The 23,985-nt window shown below is 50.1% G+C and overlaps 10 protein-coding genes across 10 annotated transcripts; 6 read left to right on the top strand and 4 right to left on the bottom strand.

The window, feature by feature from the left end:
• Positions 1–465: 465 nt before the first annotated feature.
• On the top strand, positions 466–2,648 carry BP01DRAFT_354090 (putative hydrolase, alpha/beta fold family). The gene is made up of 6 exons (XM_025574350.1): positions 466–1,473; positions 1,533–1,693; positions 1,750–1,830; positions 1,887–2,010; positions 2,063–2,191; positions 2,245–2,648. The coding sequence occupies exons 1-6, from the start codon at positions 688–690 to the stop codon at positions 2,428–2,430; spliced, it is 1,467 nt and encodes a 488-aa protein (XP_025434224.1). The 5' UTR covers positions 466–687; the 3' UTR covers positions 2,431–2,648.
• loc1 lies at positions 2,249–3,602 on the bottom strand. Its single transcript, XM_025574349.1, has 3 exons — positions 3,059–3,602; positions 2,818–2,967; positions 2,249–2,744 (listed from the first exon to the last, which is right to left on the bottom strand). Exons 1-3 carry the CDS (start codon positions 3,347–3,349, stop codon positions 2,619–2,621), a joined length of 567 nt encoding a protein of 188 aa, XP_025434223.1. The 5' UTR covers positions 3,350–3,602; the 3' UTR covers positions 2,249–2,618.
• Positions 3,603–3,744: 142 nt separating this feature from the next.
• Positions 3,745–4,984, top strand: BP01DRAFT_354088 (putative NADH-ubiquinone oxidoreductase B14 subunit). The gene is made up of 4 exons (XM_025574348.1): positions 3,745–3,901; positions 4,022–4,083; positions 4,292–4,438; positions 4,677–4,984. The coding sequence occupies exons 1-4, from the start codon at positions 3,859–3,861 to the stop codon at positions 4,794–4,796; spliced, it is 372 nt and encodes a 123-aa protein (XP_025434222.1). The 5' UTR covers positions 3,745–3,858; the 3' UTR covers positions 4,797–4,984.
• Positions 4,985–5,189: 205 nt separating this feature from the next.
• On the bottom strand, positions 5,190–6,487 carry BP01DRAFT_354086 (DNA-directed RNA polymerase core subunit RPC19). Its single transcript, XM_025574347.1, has 5 exons — positions 6,313–6,487; positions 6,040–6,218; positions 5,876–5,967; positions 5,669–5,745; positions 5,190–5,572 (listed from the first exon to the last, which is right to left on the bottom strand). Exons 2-5 carry the CDS (start codon positions 6,148–6,150, stop codon positions 5,439–5,441), a joined length of 414 nt encoding a protein of 137 aa, XP_025434221.1. The 5' UTR covers positions 6,151–6,218; positions 6,313–6,487; the 3' UTR covers positions 5,190–5,438.
• A 5,157-nt stretch (positions 6,488–11,644) lies between these two features.
• Positions 11,645–13,689, top strand: BP01DRAFT_178543 (uncharacterized protein). Its single transcript, XM_025570854.1, has 2 exons — positions 11,645–12,333; positions 12,389–13,689. Exons 1-2 carry the CDS (start codon positions 12,131–12,133, stop codon positions 13,596–13,598), a joined length of 1,413 nt encoding a protein of 470 aa, XP_025434220.1. The 5' UTR covers positions 11,645–12,130; the 3' UTR covers positions 13,599–13,689.
• A 609-nt stretch (positions 13,690–14,298) lies between these two features.
• rrp36 (putative pre-rRNA processing protein) lies at positions 14,299–15,594 on the bottom strand. Its single transcript, XM_025577929.1, has 2 exons — positions 15,350–15,594; positions 14,299–15,293 (listed from the first exon to the last, which is right to left on the bottom strand). The coding sequence occupies exons 1-2, from the start codon at positions 15,527–15,529 to the stop codon at positions 14,394–14,396; spliced, it is 1,080 nt and encodes a 359-aa protein (XP_025434219.1). The 5' UTR covers positions 15,530–15,594; the 3' UTR covers positions 14,299–14,393.
• Positions 15,595–15,985: 391 nt separating this feature from the next.
• Positions 15,986–18,046, top strand: BP01DRAFT_363404 (NIF domain protein; the record flags this gene model as incomplete). Its single annotated transcript, XM_025576275.1, has 2 exons — positions 15,986–16,018; positions 16,076–18,046. The coding sequence occupies 2 exons, from the start codon at positions 15,986–15,988 to the stop codon at positions 18,044–18,046; spliced, it is 2,004 nt and encodes a 667-aa protein (XP_025434218.1).
• Positions 18,047–18,171: 125 nt separating this feature from the next.
• BP01DRAFT_178529 (uncharacterized protein) lies at positions 18,172–18,559 on the top strand. The gene has a single exon (XM_025570853.1). The coding sequence runs from the start codon at positions 18,297–18,299 to the stop codon at positions 18,507–18,509; it is 213 nt and encodes a 70-aa protein (XP_025434217.1). The 5' UTR covers positions 18,172–18,296; the 3' UTR covers positions 18,510–18,559.
• Positions 18,560–19,704: 1,145 nt separating this feature from the next.
• Positions 19,705–21,267, bottom strand: BP01DRAFT_290494 (putative translation elongation factor eEF-1 subunit gamma; the record flags this gene model as incomplete). The annotated part of the gene is made up of 3 exons (XM_025571611.1): positions 19,705–20,711; positions 20,918–21,119; positions 21,238–21,267. The coding sequence occupies 3 exons, from the start codon at positions 21,265–21,267 to the stop codon at positions 19,705–19,707; spliced, it is 1,239 nt and encodes a 412-aa protein (XP_025434216.1).
• A 206-nt stretch (positions 21,268–21,473) lies between these two features.
• On the top strand, positions 21,474–22,859 carry BP01DRAFT_421325 (mitochondrial 37S ribosomal protein uS9m). The gene is made up of 2 exons (XM_025579508.1): positions 21,474–22,469; positions 22,526–22,859. The coding sequence occupies exons 1-2, from the start codon at positions 21,593–21,595 to the stop codon at positions 22,615–22,617; spliced, it is 969 nt and encodes a 322-aa protein (XP_025434215.1). The 5' UTR covers positions 21,474–21,592; the 3' UTR covers positions 22,618–22,859.
• The last annotated feature ends 1,126 nt before the right edge of the window (positions 22,860–23,985 follow it).

The following is a 23,985-nucleotide window of genomic DNA, read 5'->3' as shown; positions in this document are numbered from 1 at the left end:
ATTCCACCAAACTCTATACTAAACTTCCGCATCCGGGGGACTGGCGTTACCGCATCGAGAAGCTTAAAAGTGCCGAACCACTTGCAAACTTCCCTTGTGTGGAATGCTGCTAGTATCTCTCCAGAGGGAGATGGGAGTCAGATCATTGTAGCACAATTCGTCGGGTGACAGCGGCGATGCGACTAGGAGCGAAGGAGGAAGAGGGGTGGGCACTGTGGTGTGGGTTGGAAAACAGTAGAGTGGTGGGCCTGTTCAGATGACGTCTTGGATGCATTTATAACTACCTTATCGAGTAATTTACGGACTAAACTACGGAGACGGTTAAGTTAATCCACTGCAACTCATGACCTTTGCCTGATCAGGTAAGACTGGCTGAGTCATTAAGCAAGCTGACTGATCGGCGCGATAAGGTCTGTCCGATAAGATGCATCCATCTTTTCCCCTTTTGGTAATCAAGCCGAGGCTCTTTGGAAGATTAGAAGAAGCCGAAGAAATTCCATGTAAAGTGACGACAAAAGACTCCTACCAGGATTTGCAAGCCTAGGCCCAAGTTACGACAAGTCTGTCTTGTCTTATCTTTTCAGGCTGTGGTGGAATGAACACTGCAACAACTCTTCCCTCCCTCGTTCTGCAGCACGCATCTCGCATGGGTCGCCGAGTCCAGCCCCCTCTTCCCTCCCCACCGTCATGCCGCCTGTTGACATTTCTCCTATTAGCGTTCTGAGCACCTTATCCATCCCCCTACTTGTTTCGGGTCTGCTAGCAATGGGCCTGTTTTCCTGGGCTCGCCCGCGTGGTCGGGTCTCTTTCTATAGTGCCAAAGACAACAACCTCATCTTGACCCGGAAAAATGGCAAGTCTGGTGCCAAGGAACAGGTGGCGCTGGTCGATCTCTGTCGTACAGCCACACCAGCGACCTGTGATCTCAACCCTTTCCTCTTCAATGGTCACTTACAGACTGCCTGGACCCTAGTCAAGTATGATAATGTTCCGGTTCACTACAAGAGATGGATGTTCGAGGCGGACAACCAGTTGTTTGATGGGCATTTTGCGGTGGATTTTGTCGTAGATCCCTACGAGCCATCCAAGAATGACCAGACATCTGACCCCGAAAGAAAATACACACTGCCCGAGGGCCTCCCGGAAAGAACCTCTTTCTTCACTGAAGACGAATTCAAGGCGCTCCCGTCGGACGATACGAAGCCCATGCTGGTGGTTCTTCACGGCCTGAGCGGCGGATCACATGAGGTATACCTGCGTCATGTGATTGCGCCCATGATCCAGGATAAATCCTGGGAAGCGTGCGTTATCAATTCCCGAGGCTGTTCACAGACCAAGATCACCACTAATATACTCTACAATGCGCGCGCCACATGGGATGTTCGCCAGGCCGTCAAGTGGCTACGGAAGACCTTCCCGAACCGGCCTCTCTTCGGACTCGGCTTCTCCTTGGGTGCAAACATCCTCACCAACGTGGGTTCCTTCCTTAGTAAGAGCTTTCTTTAATTCAGTGACTGATGCATTGCTTATAGTATTTGGGTGAAGAAGGGGATGATTGCCAGTTGAAGGCAGCGGTGCTCTGTGCTAGCCCCTGGAATCTAGAGGTCAGCTCGGAATCCCTGAAGAGCAGCTGGCTTGGGCTTCAGGCATACAGTAAGGTGATGGGATCAAGCATGAAGAAACTCTTTGAGCAGTACGTGACGAGATTCCAGATTGTGTGCCAATCGTTATACTAATTACCATTGTCAGACACGCCGAATCAGTTGCCTTGAATCCACTCGTTAACGTAGAGGAAATCAGAAATATTACTTACCTACACGAATTTGACCGGTAATGGGCTGTCCCAGCCACATTGGCAGTTACACCGCTGACTCCATTATTTTCAGAGCGCTGCAATGCCCTGCATGGGGATATCCCACCGAAGGTGCCTACTATCGCGATGCCTCTTCCATCGACGCTATGCTTGGCATCAAGATCCCTTTCTTCGTTATTCAAGCCGAAGACGACCCGGTAAGCACCAATCGACTTCTGAACTCCTATGCGCGCGCTAACTATTGAGCAGATCGCTTGTGCAAAAGCCCTACCGTTCGGCGAGATTGCCAGGACTCCGTATGGTGTCATGGCGATGACCTCCTGGGGAGGACATCTTGGCTGGTTTGAGTTTGGTGGTGACAGGTGGTTTGTTAAACCGGTACGGTGACTATTTGGCTGAATCTTGTTTCCCCAGTTTTTTGACTATCTTAGGTGTCCAATTTCCTGAATATAATGGCTAAGGAGGTGGACCACACCTTTCCTGGCAAGGTGGAGCACCCTGATCGCCTGCCGCCATACATTGCGCGACCTGCACAAGACAGCGATAAGACCCCTAAGCCGCTTTTTGGTCCCGTGCGGCGCAAGCTGGATATCAAGATTGTACCATCTTCTCCGTAATCTCGCGACAGGCGCGAATATATCTCATCACCGCGGACTTCAAGTGGGCACACATCCAATCAAAAGATGGCTCATCATGAGTTACGCATGCAATTGTTTTGGCAGGATATAGACCGTTGAAACGCCAGAGACCCATCTAGATACATAGACCTGATATAGACAGCATTACTTTTATACAGCAAAAATTATCAAGCAAATGAAACGCTCTTTCTCTTTCCCTTCGATTTGGAGGACTTGTCGGGTCCGGCGTCTCCAGTATCAGCTTTGGAGCCGCCCTTGTGCTTCTTGTTGCGGATTGATTGTTTTACCTCTTCCTGTTTACCCGCATGCTTGTCAGTGACCTCCATTCACACATACCTACATAATTTTTAGATCAAGTATACGCACCAGTTTGTTCTTCTTCTGCGCCTGCCGAGCCTCGGCCTCTTTCCTCTTCGCCTCGCGGATCTCCTCCAATTGACGGGCCTTCATCAACTTGGATTCAATCTGACCCTCCCTGTCGGCGTTGACCATCGCAAGAATGGTCATCATTCCCTCCTGTAGAAAAGCGGCCCACAGTCAGCAAAAGAGACATCATTGCAATCCCTCACGATCGTAGAAACCCCGAATGGGTCAGGGAACCCCATACCGCATCATCCACAAAAGTTTTGCCCTTCTTCTTGCCCTTGGGCTTGACCACGCCGACGGGCGTGATCATGTTGAGCTGAGGCAAGTCCAGCTCCTTCTCCGTGTATTCTCTCTTCTTCGTCTTCTTCAATAGGCTGGACTCCGTGCGCGCTTTCGATTTGACTTCCTTGGGCGGCGGCCGCTTGACGTTCTTCTTGCTCACTTTCGTGGCGGACGAGAGAGGCTTGCTCTTGGCGTCGCCCTTACTCGAAGAAGGGCCCTTGCCCTTGGCTGAAGATTTTGTCGGGGCCATCTCGTGGTCTCGTTTTTGGGAGGAAGATGCGTTCGGCGAGTGTTGATTTGGATGGCTGTATGCTGAAGAGGCGGAAAATTCGTAGAAGGAAAATATGCGGGTAATGGAGCAAATCGAGTTCGAAGAGAAAGTAGATACAGATGTCTCCGATCTACCTGCGTATCTCTCTGGAAAAAGCCAGGCACCAACGAATGTTAACCCGAGATTCTGAACTCAGGTTAGGATTATTGAAGATCACAAAACAATGGAATAATTCCCCCTCCTCTGTCCAAAGCTTTGCGCCTCCGGATAACAGAAAATTTTCGAATAGGCAGGCGGTGAGAATGGCCGACCGCAACCTCCACCTCCACTCAATCCGATCCTCCTCCCAATCCCGTTGATGCTAAACTCCCAAGGCCGTCGTCGTCCCGAACAGAGACCAGAGAAACGGACCCCCCCCCCATCACTCCCTCTCTTGCTCGCTACTCCAGGCATCGCCACTCAATTGCTTCTCAATTCCAGTCTCAAGGATGACTATCAATCCCACATTTCTTGCCCAACGCACTCGCTCCTGTAAGTGACCGCCCAGAGACACACACCTCTCGTCCACCTCCGACGCCCTTAGAAATTGGCGCGACGTCAATGGCCGGAACTTTACGTGCTGCGAGCTGACTTTCGGAAACCTTTCTATAGCTGCCAACCTGGCCGAGGCAAAGAGTCGTGTTATCCGTTCGTACAGAGAATGGCTTAGAGCGGTTAGTCTCGCATCCTCTGGGTTTAATTGATGCATTTCAAAGATGGCCGGTGGTTGTCTCTTGTGCTTGGTCGCGCCCTTGAGCTCTATCGCAAGGGTGAAATCTCCGCTATAGACACGGGCCAAAAAATAACATCATTGCGCGGAAATCAAGTGGACAGAATGCCGACAGACATAAACTGACATAAAATCTGGCTATCCTGAAATAGTCCCCCGAGATCCAGACTATGTACTCCCTGGACATGCCCGTTTCCGCTATCCGGACGAAAATTCGCCAGGAGTTCGAGAAGCATCGCTACGTGAGCCAATTGAATGTGATTGATGTGCTGCTGTACCAGAGCCACGCCGAATTCCAGGTGAGTTAGACCTCTATTTCATTTCCAGTGTGTGTCATGCGATTGAAGTATGCATGAGTGCGGGGAGGGGGAAGAGGTCGAGTCGGCATGGTGTGATGGCATCAGGGCACTCAACACTTTAACAAATTCATATAGCACTTCTTCCCTCTATCCCCACCCCCAAAAAAGACCCCGCACATCGTAACCTCGCTCCTTGGAGCTTCAACAACAGATCCACTGACTTGGTCACCGTTCACAGGAAACCCTCAATTACTGGAAGCAGCTTTCGCACGTGATGAAATACTTCCGGCCAGAGGAGGAGCCCGGTGCTCGCCTACCCCCCAACTTCATCTCCGGCTTCTTGGAAGGTCGCAACTGAATTGAATGTTTTCTCTTCCCCCTTATAAGTTTTCCGCAGCATTGATAGTTTTCTTTTCATTTTCCAATCATGAGAACCGCCCTGGGCTTGAGTTGTGAGCTGATAGAACCGGGTAGAGGGAATGAGTGCGCGCTCTATGTAAATAAGGTAACGTTGTTAGATTAGGCAATGGACTCGTGGATCGTGAGGACTAGAGTCGGCTGTGATGTGTCTGGGTAGCACTGAAGCTGAGTTTTGGATGACGTAGAGACTCACCAAGGCAAGAGGGCAGTTAGGCTCTGCCATGCATAACACATCAAGATTCCCAGCTCGAGAGATCATTACAAGGAGAGAGAACTGAGCATCAGAGCTAAACCCGAGCATCGCAGTAGAACGGTTATAAAAAGAACAGATGCAGACTCAAACCTCATTGTGGTATTCGATACTATTTATGCCCCGACATCACCAAAAAATAAAATAAAACACACCGCTCAATGCACAAGGAAGCTCAATCATGTAGAACCTTAATCACATGACAGACCAAATAAAGACTTTTCTCTAGATACAACGCCGAAGAAGAGATACCAATACACAGAATGGAAAAAGTTGCGATCACCTCAAGCGCAAAAAGAGCAACCAAAGCGCAAAATTGACAGACGAGGCTTACGACTCCATGCGATCCGTCTTAGACGCATTGAAGCCATCGCGCGCGACAGTGAACTTATCCGTAACGACATCACACAGGTCCATAAGGGTGTCCAGACCCTTCTCCAGGGCTTCCACAGCGGTCGTCGTATCTAGAGCGCTCCTGTCAGTCGACAATGCCACAAGGCTACCACCGCCAATCTTCAAGCACCATAATAGGAACCGGGGGGGGGTGCACATAGACATACCAAAAGTCTGGATTCTAAGGTTCATCTTAGTCTCCGAAGGGTGAGGGATAGTATAACCGCAGAATTCGACCTGGGGGCTGTTTTCACAAGCGTTGAATGTCAGCTTCGACCCGTTTTCCAAGTCGCAATTCGCTCGACTCCCCTCCCTCTGCGTCTTGAGTCCGAGGCAGAAAGTCGAGGGCGAGTTTGAAGGGTGTAGGATCTCACTTCTTCATGATTGTGTATCGTAGCGCGTTACCCAAGGTATGACCTTCTCCGTCGAATTGGAAAGAGGCGGCGGTCTCGGTGGCTCCGGGTAGCTTCACGAGTATATTAGATCATGACTGGGTTGTCTAGTGAATCGATTTGTGGGTGGAAGTAACGAGACGTACGACAACGATGCGCTTGTCTTCCAACTCAAGAACATCTTCCTGCTCATACTGCTGCTCCGGGCCGGCGTCCATCATGGACTGGTCGTTTTCTTGGTCGACGGAGCCGGGCATTCTTGTATTCGTGATGAGGTGGAGGTAAGGTTTATAAATGGTTCGAGTACGCGCCGGGGGCAGAAAAGCTGTAGCAATTGTCAGAATTCCCGTTCGGTAGGGCCCTGGGGTTGCGCTGTGTGTTGGCCGCTTTGAAAGCGTAGGTAGGTCTGGTATACATACCTCTCGTTCTATCGATGAAGCGGGGTACAACAGGTGGGTTTTGCGCGTGGGAGACGGAAAATTTGCACCGACCGGTCGAGACTAATGATAACAGAGCTTTATGTAGAAGAAGACCTGATGGAAAGCAGCAGTCATGAAGGTTCAAATCTGCTATGGATTTCTACTAACTAGCTAGTATAATCGCGGCAGAAGAGAAAATTAGAAAAAAAACGGTTTTATCGGTAGTTGACCGCCTTGGGATGAATGGCAATCTTCGTCACCGCCTCCCGCGTTGGCTCAGCTCCCTGTTCTATCGCAGGGAATTAAAGCTAGTACTACTATGGAAGTCGATTCTTATAAGTAGTAGTTATAACTAATCATCCATTGCCGCAATAGTGAGCTTGGAGCTTTTCTTGATATAGAACAGTTACGCTCTCGTACATCTATGCAAATTGGCGACGGGCGTATAAGTTAACATCTGTTTTATCATTAGTCCCTAACTGGTTTGCCCTCTATACAAGGGATCATCTGCTCATAGTACTAAGGCTATGCGATAAAGTCGGCAATTAGTGGAACTGACCCTATATCATGACCCCTGCCATTGACTAAGTCAAAAGTGCGATACTTATGTTAATTTCCTGTAGGGATTTCTCCGCCATGCGGATCCAATCTAGCAATCCACATCGTGAAGTAGGCTACAGTGTATACTGTCACGTACTGTACAAGTCAAAACTGCATTCTCCTTCTTTACTACATAACCATAAGTTACCCTTTTGCATGCATAGAGGAGGTACTCGAAATATAATCCCTACTCGCGACCGTCGTAGGTTAATGCAGTGCTCTTGCCAACGGAACACTTGGTATAACATAGAATTGGCATGGATAGCCAAATGTGCGACAATGGCCGTGCGAGATTAAATGATACTATTCTTGACAGCGACTTATTGGGATCGACCAAGAACCACATCGCCTTGCTCAGACCACCATGCCCATTGCCCACATGGAAGAGTTAATATTAGCAATAGGACCGTGCAGACGGGCGACGTTGGGACTAGATCTGCGAGGCGTGGTTGAGGACGGGAAAGTCTTGTGCCTACCGTTTATGTTCTCGACTTGCAGCCATGCTGAAGTGGTGGCAATTTGTTGATGGAATCAATTGAAGCAATGGTGGATGCAGGATGACGGGTACGGTATCGCTTGGCGACGGTTTCAGCTCTCGAGCATGTTTGACAATCTGTACTACGTAAGTTATCGTGCTTTGCCTCGCAAAAAGATAAGTTACCATCCAACCGAATAGATATATGCTGGTGCTCAGATCAAGCTCTCTAATGGACATGTGACATTGAGCTGACAGCCGAGTCAGGGTGACTTGATTGGAGACTCTGTCTCATGATTCAGCGATTGTGTTCAACGCTGGAGCATTAAATCTACGGAGTAGGACGTAACTTGAATGATTGAGACGGGATACTCCGTAGTCTCACAGTGTCTGGACGCTTCCCCTGAGACGGGAAAGCATAGCGGATCCATACTGAAGTACGAAGTGAGTACTGTAATTGCGAGTGGTTCCTCGATTTGATATATAAGGCAGCCAACATAACTACTAACCAGTAGGAGGTACCTTATTTACTTAACTACGCTGTAGTTAATTCAGAGCTCAGCACGGAGTAGAATGCTCACCATTGATGGTCCATCTTATACATGCAGCTAATTAGTGATTGGTTATTCATGTGTGGGTTACTACACAATATGGAGTAGTTACACACACAGTACTGATTAACAGCCAACCATCCCGGATCTTGCCAAAAAGTGGCCCCATCATCTCAGTCTCCTTTCCCCGTGCATTGCGGAAATTAGGGGTGGAGCAATAATCAATAGTCAATAAGAATACTATGTATGTACGGAGTACGGAGTAGTACGTGCTACATTATCCCCGTGAACATGATCGATACGCTCCGATGGATAGTTTCAGGCAACATTCATTAGTTGCACCACTGATGAGGTCCGATGATTCAGTAGCATCCATCGGATGGCTCGGATGGAGATGGGGTTCCTTGCAGTCATCATCTCCTGCCGGTGACGAAACGAAAAGGGTCCAGCGTCCTTCTAATCAACTGGTTTGTCTCTTGGTTCTCAGCATACTCCCTTGTGCTTATTAGTTTTTATCATCGCCACGGATGACTGCGCCCCTCGGGTAGGTTCATGTACTGTACAACAACCCCGAGCTCGACTGCAACGGTAACAGGGATTAATGGATCCATTGCAGTAGTTCTTATTATCTTTTTGTATGTCTGGTATTCGTGCATAATCCTATCAGGAAGAGCGAACCTTCGCCCAGCTATCTTGGTGTGATGATTAATCCCAACCACAATCCAAGACCATATCAGAATACTCCATAGACTTGGGCTATTTGCTCCGTAGATTCACTTTGCTTTGGACCCTACAAGACTAATCTCGCCTCGGACAAGGCTCCACAAGAGGGATTCATACCGAGTCCATTGTTTGTGTCGACAAAGTAAGCCAATCCAATAACCAAGTCCACTCTAAATTTGATTACTGTGTCCTTCGGGTATGCGCTATCGGAACGAGACAATAGTCTGCTGTCGCAGGACGCGAGCAATCGCAATGATAGGCTGCTTCAAGCCCGTGTCCCCAAGCTGCTCTTCTAAGTTAATACATGGTAGTGATCATTTCTAAACGCGAGCGCTCCGTATCGCAAGCGGAGCCTAGTATGCTGAACTCGCGCGAGACCAGGGAAATGGTTCATGTACCGCAGCAATTCGAGGGGAAAAAGTTTGATTCTTAGCAGAAGATCCCGTGAATTTAACACTCACTAGTGACTCACATCTTGTTTGATTGATTTCATTTGGTCCGGGCTCAAAACATGGTGAGTATGCTAAATGCAGAAAGCAAGGCAGATACAAAATCCGAATCAGATTTTTCTTCCAAGTATTGAGACACACTCTGCTGTGTATTTAGTCTCTTGTTTGTGTCCTGGCCAAATGGCCATCTCCAGTTGTGGTTATTTTGACACTTTGACCCGCCTCGGGCATGCCACGCTGCGACAAGAGCCGATCGCGGGATGATCGATCGATGCACCGTGGGAGGGAAGGGCTGGCGTTCATGAGGAACCCCCTAGCCACTTTTTCTTGATTGTTCGTTTGCGCAGTCCCGTCAGACTGGAGAACGCGAACGTGGGGAAAATTATGAGATGTCAAGTTCGGATAAATTGCCTGGGTTGGTAGCAGAGTATGCCTATCATGCATTTTCTTGTTGTCGTTGCTTGCTGCGACTATCTAAAATGGGGATAATGCTGGAGAGGCTGAGGCTCGGTAGGGAAGAGAGGGGGCCATGATCCATTCATGATGATTCATCTGACAGAAAGTGGGCTCGGTTGGAACCAGGGCCAGGGACACTAACTCATTATTGTTTCCACCTGTTTGGCGCCAGTGAGTTTTGGGTGATGGTGAGGGAGGCTGGCGTCACAGGTGGTCTGGGTTTGCCACCAGGGGGTGGGGAGAGTGGAGGTCTGGCAGGGGGATGGATTTCCAACTGGATCATGGTTCGCGAACGTGATGAAGACGCTGCTGATGAAGATGCTCGTTTCACTTGATTCGACTTCCTGGCTGGTTGAGACAGTAAGAACTTGCATAGGTACGTACTCCGTAGCTTCCTCTTTGTGAGGAGGAGTCGCTCCACAGATAGATGACGTCCCTAGCCGTATAACAATGACTGCGCAGTGCGAAGAACAGTATGACCGACTGTCTGTAAATTGCTGAGCTCCAGCTGTTGTTCTTGGTTCGCTCATCGCCAGGTCGGAAGCCGGATGAAGGCGCGCTGGGTTGATCCGTGGCATTAGTCAGCGTTACGCTGATAGTTAACTACCTTAAACATTCGCCTTCAGCCTACTATAACTGGTACCTACAGTATTCTTCTATTTTCACTACGTACCAGTAGGGTATCCGTTTCCTCCATTGCCGTCCTCAATCAAGAATATTTATCTACTACAGTGCTGTGCCATATTCAAGTACCTCACAATTCATAGGTATCGGATACCAGAGGAACCTCTCGCCAATTGTCACAAGTGTGTCACATCTCGGCGACAAGCCCTGGGCGGAAACAAACCATGTCTCAGCTGGTGCCAATCAGATGAATCTCTCTCCACTTGGTCTGAGCATCCAGGAGGGATTAATAGAAATTATCCCCGTTCATCAATGGCTACTTGCTTCACTGCTTGACATCCTAAAAAGCCTCTTGAAGCCGGTTTTTCTGTGTCTTGTCTCTCCTCCTTCTTTGGACCTTTGCACCCCTTCTTGAGATAGACACCTATTGTGATTTGTGTAGTATGTACTCCGTATGCTGAAGCTGAAGTCGTTTGTCCTGTGCAATTGATCCTCAAATCACATTTCCCCACATCTATTCGAGGCTTCGTTGCTTCAATTTCAGCCCAATGCCCACTTCCTCGTTTGATGATACTGATATTGATTGGGATCATTCCCTTTATACTTTAGTCTATCTTTGACCTTCCCCCCCCCTCTTATTTCTTTTTTCTTTTCCGACTTTCCTCCCCTCCCCCCCACTACCGTTGTCTCGTTCAATTTCATATTTCTTCTGTAAATTGGACCCATCTGTAAGCTCTGATTGATGGAGACGGAATGGTGAAATGTACAGTAACTAGCAGTTCTTTATGCCACCGTCTCATCTATTATTCTCACTTTCAAACCCTTCCCTCCTGCGCCTCCTCCTCCTTCTCCTTCTTTCCTCCCCCTCCAAAAAATTAATTAGTGTTAACTCCATACATACAATAATTTCTCGTCCTGGTTTTGATTGTCTCTTGTTCCCGCTCTTCCTCTTCATTCTCTTTTCATAATTATTTTTTTTTCCGATAATTTTTCTTCTCCTGCTTATGTATCATTTTCTTGGCTAAATCTGCCTTTGTTTCTGTCTGACCGGTATATCTCATCTATTCGAGCCAACATTTCTCTTGCATTGGGGGCCAGACCGGATGAGATTCTCTGACCGACCTCTAACCGTTGTCACACTGCCGCCAGCCCAGCTTTAGTTAACCGCTACTCCCAGTACCTTTCTCTTGTTCTCTTTTTCTCTCTCTCTCCCTTCCGCTTTCACTCGCTCTCACTCGCTCTCACTCCCTCACCTCCTGTTCCTCTCTCCTCCTCTCCCGGTGGTCGTCCAATCCATCCCTCCTCCTCTTTCTCCTCCCCCTCTTCTCCCTCTCAACTATCCAACTACCTTACTATTCCACTGCAAGCTTAAGCGCAAGCTGCGTGGAGGTATCACAGTGGCTGTTGGCTTGCTTTCTGTTTCCCTTCACCCCCCGGCCCTCTATTCTCCCTCTTCTTTCTCACACTCTGTGGTGGTTGTTCCTTGTTTGGGCTGGGCCCGTCTGTTCTTCTTCCCCTCCCCGGAGCTTAACTTACCGACCGAAAGTAACTACGACTACATCCGCCCTCTGCCACACTGCGCTACACCTCCGCTACACTCTTCTTCACTCTACAACTCAACCGCCCGATTAGCCGCCGACGATTCCTCGATTCTAGCTCATCTGCGCGCTCTCTTCTGTTCGATACCGTCCCCCATTTATCCATACATACGGCAAACACCATTTGAAGTTGATTGTTTCTCCGGCTAGTTGAGCTGTGAGACATTGGGTGGCACAATCTTCGGACCGTATATATACACACTGCCTGTGTGAGACAGCACCCGAGAGCGCGTCTGTCAAGCTTAAGATTGGATCAGTCTCAAGGCAATTCCTGTCGTTGAACATTTTGCCAAGGAGTCGCACTTGCGTCGACTATTCACCGGGTCACCACTCGTTATCATTATGTCCACCGCGGTTGCGCCTGTCCAGGCTGCTCCGCTTACTTCACCGCGCATGACCCGTGATGTGAGTCCGAAGAACTGCCCAACATTGGCACCTGCGACCTCGAATCATCAGAATAGCACAACGCCGCCTCGATTGTCTGGTCCGTCACGGGATGGGTCTACTAAAAGCTCACCTGTAGGAAGGAAACCGACTTCCCCATCGTAAGTCTTCGAGAAAGGACATGCCTCGCAAACGTGTGTGTTAACAACCAACCAGGTCTCAAAACGGAACTACTTCTTCTAAAGTCATAGTGAAGAAGGAACCACCATCATCGCCTGCAATGCAGTCCCACACTCGACCCCGTCCTCGACGACTAGATCTCTCCACTAGTCTGCCTAACTCGGGAGGTCTGTCCGCTCGGGCCCCCGGCGGTCCGATGACTGCCCGAGATGGCCTCAACATGCAGAATGTCGGAATTGCTTGCTTGTCCCCGGGTTTCCAAACCCACGATCCAGTCATGAGAGAACAACTTCAACGGAGCTTGTCGGTTCGTGATCAGCAGAGATCTATAATCGAGTCGCGACTGCAGAAATCGGCGAAGGACGATGGGCCAGAGGGTATGAAGCCGTCAGATTCGTTCGGACTCCCTAAGACCGCTGCCTCGAAGCGGAGACCACCGGGGCTGTCCATTGTACCTCCATCTGCAGCCCAATTCGCAAATGAGCGTGTTATTCAGTCCGCACCTCTGAACCAGACATTCACCGGTCGACATGAGCCACAACCTTTGACCCGTCACATTGTCAATCAGAGTCCTACGCTAGGGTCAACCTCTCATATTCACCATGTCCCTGCGACCCAAACGAATAATCGCCTTCCGCCCCTCTCGGATGTTTTCGGATCAGATGCTCTGGGCAGTCGTGATAGGGACATCAATCGGGGCCCTTTCTACCCTGGCGCGTCCGGCGCCAGCTCATCTCAGTCAAACAACTTACCGCCCATCCCATCTCCAAGAATGTCCCGTGATTCCGCTCATGTCCCCAAGCGGCCAAGAGAGTACCGCTCTGCTGAAGAGGCTGTTCAAGAGATGTCGGGCGGCCGAGAGGAGCTTCTGCCTCGCATTGTGCACTACGGCGGCCACCAACCACCAACCCCACCGTCTCCGCGCATTGCCAATGGACCTCCCAAGTCTGGCGCACCTCATTCTAATGCCACGCCTTCGACAACCGTGCACTCGCAGCCAGCTCTGTATCCTTCGGACAGATCGGCGCGTCGCCGTTCTCGAAATGAATACGAGCATGAACATGGAAGCCCCCCACTCGGCCATGGCCCCGAGCAACACTATCGCTCGAATCCAGCTCTGACATCTGGCGCAAGTACCAGCCGTGGTCCATTTGGTGCTGGCAGAGACTCGCCCGAAACCCAGAGGAAAAAGAAAGAAGAATTTCTCAGTCTCTGTGCCCGCGCATGGGATTTATTCCATTCTTAGAGGCCGTAATATCGCTTCTGCATCAAATCAGCTACAGGGCCACGCCGTGAGGCATCACTCTATGTGCGCAGCATGTTTACTCTTCAGTCCAGCTTAATCAGCAGCGGTAGTTCTTTACCCGGGTGGAAAAGTGTTCCAAATTACATGTGAGGAACATGTCTTGAGGAGCCCTCGTTCTCGGCATGATGATTCTGCATACTACGACCGTTTCTATGAACAGGCATGATCAGTTACTCCTGAGCCCGAGGGAGAACTGGATTACTTCTAGCATCTTACTTACCTTTTTCTCTGCTTCCTATACCATATCGCAGACAGCATCTATGCTGTCCTTGTCAGGCTTTTCTGCTCTTTTCCCTCACTTTCGATGCTGTTCTACGTTCTCCATTACATTTCTAACTTCCATTCACGGAGGTTTCACCGGCTATGAGGCGTTAATTGTGAGAGTGTGTCGCTTCAAGAACCATGTTTATACCTCTGGGACCTCATCTTTTGATGATCCGTGTTGTGTCCATGATTGCTATTTTTCTTACCTGATGTTCATATTGCGATACCAATGATTTGTTCATTGTCTCTTTTACCAACTCTTATTGGACATGTTGCTCTTCTCTCATTCTTACCCCGACACTTATGATAATATCCGGATGCAATGATGGGACCAGAATCATGGAAACTAGCAAAGCATGGGTAATTTTGGTTAATGAAAGGTATTACTATCTTGGGTATACTGGTATATGGTTTCCATAATTATGTACACGAATGATCTCGTATGAGCCATAGCAGAAAATACAATCGAGATTAAGCAAGGCGCCGACGCTTGAAACCCCCTACGTGGTCTCTGGGTGCATCGTCGTCGGCCAGAGCTCGGCGCTCCATAGGCATTTCTTTCCGTTCTTTCGCCGCGGTCTTCTTTCGTCTCCTTTCGAGCGCCTTTGTGCGGTCTTTCGAGTTCATGTTCTCGTACTTCTGGAGCAGGACCTGCTTCTTGAGCTCCGACTTCTTCATGTAGTATGGATTGCTCTTCTTTCCCTCGCGAATGAGCTGTTTCTCCTTCTTCTTGTGCTCGGCCAAGATCTCCCTCTCTCGCTTTCTGTTTTCCATTGCACGGAGTCGGTCCTGGGTTGATCGTATCTCTCGCTTCAGAGCTTCCTTTTGTACGGGATTCTTGGCCTTGGCGTACTGTGCCTTCAGCTCCTTGAGCTCATCGGCACGATACTCGTCAAGGAACGCATAGGCATCCTTGGCACCTTGGACATTCCCCCGGCCTCCTTGACTGGTCACGGTGGGGTCGAAACGTGGATCGCGGGACTTGGGGATGCTCGGCGGCTCGACGACCGTGCGTTTGCGGGATACGGCATATTTAGACGACTGCACCATGGGAGCATGCTTGGAAGAACGAGAAAGCTTTTCCGAGTCTTTTGACTTTGATAATCCTTGCCGCTTTTGCTCCCGTGCTTCGCGGATCCGGGCTCGAATATCGTCGAGAGGGGATGAAGCCGCACTAGCCTCATCTGTACTCTTGGAAGCCCTTAAAGCACGCTTTGCTTTCGGGCCTAGTGATGCTTGTGCTTTGGCTAGCGCGCCGAATGAGATACTACCCAGAGAAGCCTGGACGTCATCTGCAGGCGCATCTTCGTCGCTTTCGCTGTCATCGTCATCGTCATCGTCATTATTTGAAGCGTCGGAGGCTCCATCTGACTTTTGTCATGAATCAGTGCTTGGATCATGACTTAAATGAAGTGTAGAAGACCAACCATATCGTCATTTTGGTCCTCGTCCTCGTCAAAAGAGCCGTTACTGGCATCCTCCGAGTCAGAGTTGTTGGAGGCTGCAAGGTTACTGGCTTCCTCGGAACCAGACCCTGCGGAGAAAGGTTCTTCATCTTCCTCAGGAAGTGCTCGCACCCGGCGTTTGAGGAGATCCGAAATGGCCATGTCGTGATGTGCTAGTGGAGATGAACTGGTGGCGCTCTTCGTAAAGGGAAAATCGTAGCCAGGCCTGGACGGCGGTGAGAAACAGATCACAAGAAAAAGAAAAAAAAAGCCCTCTTTCTGCCTATTGCAGAGAGCGGTCACTAAGGCGGGCTCAAGGGCTCACTGCTGGTTGGTCCGCGGGGGGGAATTTATCTCGATTTTTCCCCTGGTCCATTGCTTCCGCCCTGCTGCTACTTACTTACCTTGTCGGCCATTCTGCACTTCTTTTCTTGCTCTATTTGTTTTCTTTTTTTTTTTTTTTCTTTTCTCCTGTTCCCCCTTCTTCAATTCTCTCTTGCTTTGACCGGTTCATTCGTCTGATTGCGGCTACTGGGATCGTACATGCAATACGCTTGTGTGCGTCATCATCTTATCTTAAAGGCCAGTCCCCTTGGCCTCCGCTTAGCCTCACATCGAATGTTCCGACACGAAACCATCAGTACGGTCCGTGTAAGTATCACCTGAAAGACATCAGTTGAAACTTTCGCCACTAATAGCGTCATGCAGATCTTGCGACCGAGTACCGCTAAATCCTGCCCCGCGTCTGTTATGAGACCATACAGCCACTCGTGTGCTTCGGATAAGTTCTATGACAGCGCACCGCGCTCCGAGATGAGATCTGAAAGTAACGTCGCACACGACTTCGACCACCCAGGCCGGGGCGGCCCTGATAATTCCTTCAATAATGGTAGTCCTCAAAATCCGGTATTATGGAGACCCTATAATGGCCGTTGGAGCTCGAAAACTACACATGCAGAGCCGTCCGGCACCCAAGCGCAAGGTACCGCCTCTCCAGACCGTGCGAGAAGGAATGGACCGAGATGGAACCAAAGGCCGAAAAACAGACGATCGCATCAGGGACCTGCCAGTTCGATCGTGCCGCCTCATCGGGCTGCGCCTTGGCAGTCACATCATGAGCTAAACGCAGCAAGTCCTGCTGGTCCCACTGGAAATCTCAACAATGGAAACTCGCCTTCTGGCTTCGCACCAGCACCAGGTGTCACAAACGCGGCGAGCACTGCATTATCTCCACCCCCAGGCTTGGTGCCACATCAGCAACCATTTTTCACACAAAATATGTCAGGTCAATGGCCTTCACTTCAAGAGAATGTGCCTCCTCAGCCCCAGCAACAATTTACCCCCCAGGCAAATACATTCCCGCTTCCTTTTCAGTTTCCGACGTGGGATGATTTCCACAGGTTTGCGAGCCAGCTACCACCTATGCCACCTCCCCCTTTGATGAATATGGCGATGCAAAACCCACTACTTGCGATGCCATGGTTTAGCCCTCCTGCCCTTCGCACAAATTTTCCGGCAGAAAGAGTCTCTAGCCAGCAGCAACCACCGGTACCGAGTAACAGTGAGCCTCGACGTAGCAAGCCAGTTGAAACTCCCGCTCCCATTCCATCCCCCACAGCGGAATATCTCCAGCAATCTTCTCTTCCGCCGACCCGGAACTCCTCTTCCAGACCGCTCCTCGTCATTCTCGACTTGAACGGCACACTTGTCCACCGCAAAAATCGTCTGAATCCACCCAGCTTTACAGAACGCGCCGGTTTCAGGCAGTTCCGCGAAACTCTTTTGCGAAAGTACAGCGTCATGGTCTGGTCTAGCTCGCAACCTTTCACAGTCCGAGGCCTGTGCCACAAACTTTTTCCTGGTCCTGCCCGTAAAAAGCTCATTGCTGAATGGGGTCGTGACAAGTTTAACCTAACACAATCACAATACAGGTCAAAGACCCAGGTCTATAAGACATTAAGCACAGTCTGGTGCGATCAAAGAATCCAATCATCGTATCCCAAGGGCCGTGGCAGGAATGGGCAGCAACCTACGGAAGGGGCGGAAGATCCGCATTGGGACCAAACCAATACCATCCTCATTGATGACTCCAAACTAAAAGCCATTTCGGAGCCGTACAACATCCTGGAAGTCCCTGAGTTCACGGGCCAGCCTGGACCGGATGACCATCGAGTCCTTTCAAAAGTCCTGCAGCTTCTGGAGGAACTAGCGAGATATGACGATGTCAGCCAGGTGCTGCGTCGCTGGTGCTTGACGCTAGAAGAGTCTGGCAATGCGAGCATCCTCGACATTGTAGACACCATCGCGCCACGCCAGCCGCAGGATCAACAGACCCACAACGGCGCATTGACTCCGCCTCGCGATGCGATAGCAGAAGCCCGCATCGAACGCCGCAAAGCCCGTAAGCAAGAGAAGAAAGCAGCACGGGTTGCTCCTGCTGCCCCTGCAGCTGTTGCCCAAGCTCGTACCCTGTCCCCGGTCGCACCTTCGAGCACGGAGCACCACTCTTACACCGAATCCGGGGCGTCGCAACCATCAAGCGGTACGGTCCATCGAATTCGGGCCACGAATTCGCCAGCTGAAGCACAAGGCGGCCGACCAGGCGAGGAGAGTTCGCAGCCGGGTCGCTGTTCCACCCGCTCCCTATCTCCTGTCACTCCCAACGGGATCCGATACTAATACCCTTTTCTTCTCAATAAGTTAGAGGCGTCTTTAGAAAATTGAGTTTACCCATATACCCCTCCGACTGGAAGCGGGGTGAGGATGCTAGCCCCTATCCCACTTCAATCGGATCTAATCTGTGCATACATGATGGCTCTCCCCCTACCAGGACCTCTCTCACACACACTCTCTGTGTATATGTGTATGTCTCTGGAAATCTGTTTTGTGTTTGGCTGATTTGTTTATTGACTGTCTATCTGTGTTCTTCATGTTCCATGGCATATACATAAGAGGATATTGTGTGGATTCGATTTATTATCTACATCATCTGCCTGGCTTGCAGATCGTTCTTGTCTTCTCGATGGATTCATACATCTTATCTGTTCCTGTGCCGGTCGTTCTGGCCATCTACATAAGTAACCTTCGTGTACCTTATCTTTGCCCTACATCAACCTACATGATATTTTTCCTTCGATTGTGACTTCTCGACCGAAATACGGAACATGTTCTGCGGTGGACTAGAGAATCTGGTAGGCTGGGTCAAGTTCAAATTTCAACTTCATCGATATTTCTGTTGGTGTAGCAATAATCCGGCCTTGTGATTCTAAGCGAAATTGCCCATAGGTATATTAGTTAATTCTTTATAATATTAACTATCTAAGAAAGAGATCGACAACAACATTAAACAACGCGTCCTATAAGCCACCCCTAAGCCATAAAAAGGCGTCAAGATCAACATGTTATGAGGCCAGAGCCTCTTGGGATAAGTCTCGTCATACGTCTCTCGTTTCTCTAATAGTCAAATTCAAGCTACTCACATGTATCGAGATGATAAATTTGGTATTTGTCCACCAAGAAGTCTACGTGTTCTTCAATTAAGAATCATCAGAATTTATTCATTATTTCTACCAGCAGAAACAGCTCCGGGAACTTAAGGTACTTTTACCTTAGGGCTCTATTAGTAGGAATAGAGGTGAAGGGGGTACTTATCCGAAGCCTAAAGCCCCCAGGGGAGAGGAAAGGTAGTTAAGATGGAAAACTACTCCGCCTTTCTATTCCGCCCTGCCCTGCATTTTTAGAGAAGGGCCCTGTATCTTTGGTAATCGCCTTTGCAATTCTGTGGTTGCCTACTGCCGAAGTCCGAAGGGACTTAAAAAGCCTGCGAAATGGCGTGGGGTCACCCTGACACTGCTAGTGAAAATACAAGAGGTTATCACGAGATCATGGATAGTTCCAGTGTTGAGTTTCATTGTCTTGAGCATTGTCTGCCAGACTACTGTATTGATAACATCGATTTGCAAATCATGGGCGTTGCGTGACGCATGAATAAAAGGGAGTAAAAAGCTTTTCTGAGGTGAGGGCAGATTGACAAACAGCCCAGTCCATCGCGGGGTATATCGAAGAAATGGTTGAAATGTTGAAGGAAGTTGCGGGGAGAAAGTGCGCCACAGAAGGGGCGGGATGAACCGGCTATCATCTGTGCCGAATACTTCCTAACCTGTTTCCTGAGCGGATGAAAGGAGTGGTGGAGCATGGGAAAGGCTGACCATTGTGTGCTCATATACTACAAAGCTCACTCATCGCCAAGAGAATAAAAGGGAAAGGGATATCATCATCATCAATAATGAGTCGGCGCTAAGGCACAGCTACGACGACCTGAACTTGGGTGTACTAGCTTATTTGAAGACGTGGCCGTCAGCGAAGGGGTACTCCTTGCCGTCGATGACAACGGGGACATCCCAGGCCCACATGTCCTCAACGAGCTTGCGGTCAGCCTCATTAGTGTGGTCGAGTTTGACGAAGTCGTAGCTCTCCCAGTCGGGCGCAACGTCGAAAGCGGGCTTAAACTCCTGGCCACGGACAAGGAAGACACCGCGGATGACGCAGTCGTAGTTGGTACCATAGACCTGCTGGGAACCGAACAGGTACTTGCGGGAAGCCTCAAGACGGTTGTGGAAACCACCGATCAGGTTGTTGGCCATGAAGGTAAGCTTGAGCTCGTTGTTGTACTTGTAGTTGACAGACCAGAGAGAGAACTCCTCAGGCTTGTAGTTGGCCCAGAACCAGGGCAGGGCGACGGGACGAGTGTCCTCGTTGGAGTAGGTGCGCTTCAGGTCGTCAAGGACGAAGGTAGGGCGGCCGAGAGCCTCAAGAGGGTGCTTGGGCTTCTTCTCCTCAGCAGGCTTCTCCTCAGCGGCAGGAGCAGCGGCAGCGGGGGCGGGAGCAGCCTTGGGCTTCTCCTCCTTCTTGGGGGGAGTGTACTTGATGGCTTCCTCGACGAAGACGGGGTTCTCGACGACCGCCTTGAAAGCGGGCTGGTTGATAATGGTCTTGTACCAGCGGACGAAGGAAACGTGTTCATCACGGAACTTCTTGTCCAAGACGGTGGAGAAGAAACGGGTGCAGAGAGCGGCGACGAAGAAATCAGCCAGAGAGATACGCTCACCAACCAGGAAGGTGTTGGCGGTAAGGTGAGTTTCGAGAACGCCAGCGTTCTTCAAGGCGACCTTCTGAGCATCCTCGACGTTCTTCTTGTTGTAGGGCTCGAAGCCAAGAAGGGGACGGAACCAGCTGGCGAAGCGGGGCATCATCTCAGCGTTGGCGAAGGACAACCAGCGGAGGATGGAAGCATAGTCTTGCTTGGTCTTACCCAAGAGGGTAGTCTTCTCGTTCTGGGAGGTCACTTTACACCAGGTTAGCGTCAGGTCTCCAACGATCGTCAAGTGACAAATGGTTCTTTGCCCAAAGTGGGGTATAGATGATCAGAGTTAAAGGTTATCAACACAGTTTTGTTTTTTACCGTTCTGACAGGGATAACTAATAGATGAATCTCATCATATCGCGAGTGGGGAAAGCATGGAACAAGAAAAAGAGATTGTAAGATCTTACCATAGACGGCAATGGCAATGGCCTCAGACAGAGTGTAGCCGTTGGCACCCTCGAAAGCAGGGATCTTGCCGAGGGGCTGGATGCGGCGGTAAGCAGCGGACGAGTTGAACTCAGAAGAAGAGTTAGGCTCGGTCTTGACAAGCTCCAACTCCACGTCGTTAGCCTTAGCGGCAACGAGGATGGCGATGGTGCGAGCGTTCTCCTATTTGACCATGTTAGCTGGAGGGGTTCGTGTCAGAAAGTACCGACGCATCAACATCAAGCGCATGAAGCACTCGAATTGTGACTCAGAGTGAAGTGGGATCGTGAAGACTACATACAGCGGTACCGTAAAGCTTTCCGAAGGCCATTGTGAAGGGATGTGAGTTGATGAGAAAATAGAAAAGGGGGAGGGGGAGGAGGAGAGAAAAAGAATGAGGGGAAGAAGAAAATGGATGGGTTGAAATTTGTGCGAATCAGACGGCATCGGGGCCGGAGGAATGATTACTGCGAAGCACGTGACAAAGACATCTGGAAAAACCTCTGGAAATGCCCAAAACACCGCCAAATGCGAAGTGTTCCGCCGAGAGAGAGATTGAAAGAGAGACCCGCTCCTCTTTTTGTATTTCAAGCCCAACAGAAAAAAGACCTCAACCTCTTTCTCCCCAGGCTTCGGCCAGTCGTCCTCGCCGCACAATGGCCTGGCAAACCCCCAATGGTCTCGTGCAGGCCATGCATCTTATTCGTCAAACAGTTCCTCTCCGGCCTGTACTCCAGCGCTCCATGCTCTCCGCATCGCCCGTTCTCTCGGCTTCATCGACGACGACAACGACGACGACGAGGCTCCCTCGGAGCCTCAGTAGCAAGCGAACATACGCAACTCAACTTGAAGTCACCGCTGCTCCTCCGATCGATTTCGACACGCTTCGCACCCTCCCTGCACGGCTTGTGCCCGTCTCTCCGTCGTATTTCTCCGGCAGCCCCAAATTTATCGACCACCAGTTGGCGCTCGAACATATGCTCGCCGAGAATCTCAGTCTACCGATTGTGGAAAGCAGCCAGGCCCCTCGTATGGCATGGTTCAAGTTGGCTCAATTCCGTGATTTTGTCGGTGAATCCGTGCCTACGAAGAAGTACAAGCGCCTCATCAAACTTCTGCAGCGACTCAATCGAATCGATCCAAAATTGATGCCCGATAATGTGAAGGAGACTATTCACAAATACGTTCGTGGAGGCAACCCGTACGCGAACAAGCCTGCGCCGGCTACGGTGGATGAGATGGGCCGTGCTCGTGGCCGGGGCAAACGCAAGTCTTCCTCGGCAGTGGCTTTCCTGGTCGAGGGTGAGGGCGAGGTCAGGGTGAATGGAAAGACATTGGTCGAGGCTTTCCCTCGAGTACATGATCGTGAGAGTGCCACCTGGGCTCTCCGAAGTACGTCGCGACTGGACAAGTATAATGTGTGGGCTCAAGTTCAGGGTGGAGGAACTACTGGGCAGGCAGAAGCCATCACGCTGGCTGTTGCACGAGCGCTGATGGTTCACGAGCCCGCTCTAAAGCCTGTACTTCGGAGAGGTAAGTCTTCATGTCTCTTACTACCGCCATCAGTTGCTGACCAATTGACTTTGCAGCTGGCGTCATCACGGTCGATGCCCGTCGCGTGGAGAGAAAGAAGCCTGGTCACGTCAAGGCGCGCAAGATGCCTACCTGGGTCAAGAGATAAAGGCGCGATCAAGGCTGGTCCTCCCTCGCGTGTGGGGAGGGAGGGGGTGCTGGCTTCTTCCTTTGTATTTCTACTTCCTTGCTGTATTATTCGATTTGGCCTTGTGATTTCCTCAACGAAAGTATATCCTGTCTTGCAAGCATCCTGACCTGGTGCCACGGAGGTCGTTTCAGGACACGACACGGCATGTCTCCGGCGACCGGCATGTAACTATTGGCGTAAAAGCAATAGACCGAATTTTGGTACAAACCACGGTGTTACAGGAACAGAATGACGAGCTTGGGATTGGAATCAGGTAAAAATGCACCGTTGACTAAGATCACTGCCGACGATCAAGTGTTTGTCCTACCATGCCTCCAGCTTGAAACAAATCACCTAACAAGAGAATTGCACTCGACCGTGAGCCAAGATCGCTAGACGCAATTTCCGAGACGTGCAAGTTGGAAGAAGAAACGGGTCACAAACTGTACTGTGGTCCAGGCGTCAGATGGATGGTAAATTGCTGTTGAAACAATCATCAGGCTGCAGGACGCCCGTGTCTCTTCCGTCGTGGTCGTCCTGCAAGTGTTTTAGCGTCTTTGCTCATTGCATTCGACCTCAGGCTAGCTGGGATTTTGTCACACCTGGCGAGATCGAGCGGACAAGCGCAGTCTCCGTAGGTAGCCGAGAAGGAGAGTCATCCCAAGAACAGGTTCGTGGATGCGATGGGCAGATCCTTTCTGGAACTCAAATCGTATACCGAGGCGCTTTCATTCAACGGGGGCTGTCATGTTTCCAATTGGAAGATTTCGAGGTTATCCAGCCCATGCGAACAGTTGTCGACCCCCAGCCCCTTTGGAAATCAATCAATCCTCGCTTGCTATGAGGAAAGGCTGTCTGTGATGACCTGAGCACGGCCTCAGATCTCTCACACATCATCTCATGGGCCGGAATAGCGACTATCCTATTGGAGACTGGATCAGAGGCAGTGTGGTCATTCTCCAGTCTGCCAAGGCCCTCACCAGACCAATTGGGGACGCTGGAAAGAAAGAAGACTGTGGAATGGTTAGGTAGGGAGACCTGAATATACTCTGAAGATACTTGAGATATCCCCGAGAAGTACTTTTGTACTGTACTTCCCTACTTGTATGAACATACATACATTTACTTTAGTTACTGTGCATGGAACACCCTATTCAGATAGCTTAGTACTCCAACGGCAGCACGTTCAATGACGGACTGAACGCTCAGATCCACAATCGACACAAGTACCGGCTGACTGGTTCGGCACGAGGTCTGTCTGTCTGTCTGTCTGTCTGTCTGTCTGTCTGTCTGTCTGTCTGTCTGTCTGTCTGTCTGTCTGTCTGTCTGTCTGTCTGTCTGTCTGTC

Source organism: Aspergillus saccharolyticus (genome assembly GCF_003184585.1).
Source record: "Aspergillus saccharolyticus JOP 1030-1 unplaced genomic scaffold BP01scaffold_5, whole genome shotgun sequence".
Lineage (NCBI taxonomy): Eukaryota > Fungi > Ascomycota > Eurotiomycetes > Eurotiales > Aspergillaceae > Aspergillus > Aspergillus saccharolyticus.
This window is presented reverse-complemented; position numbering and strand designations above follow the sequence as displayed.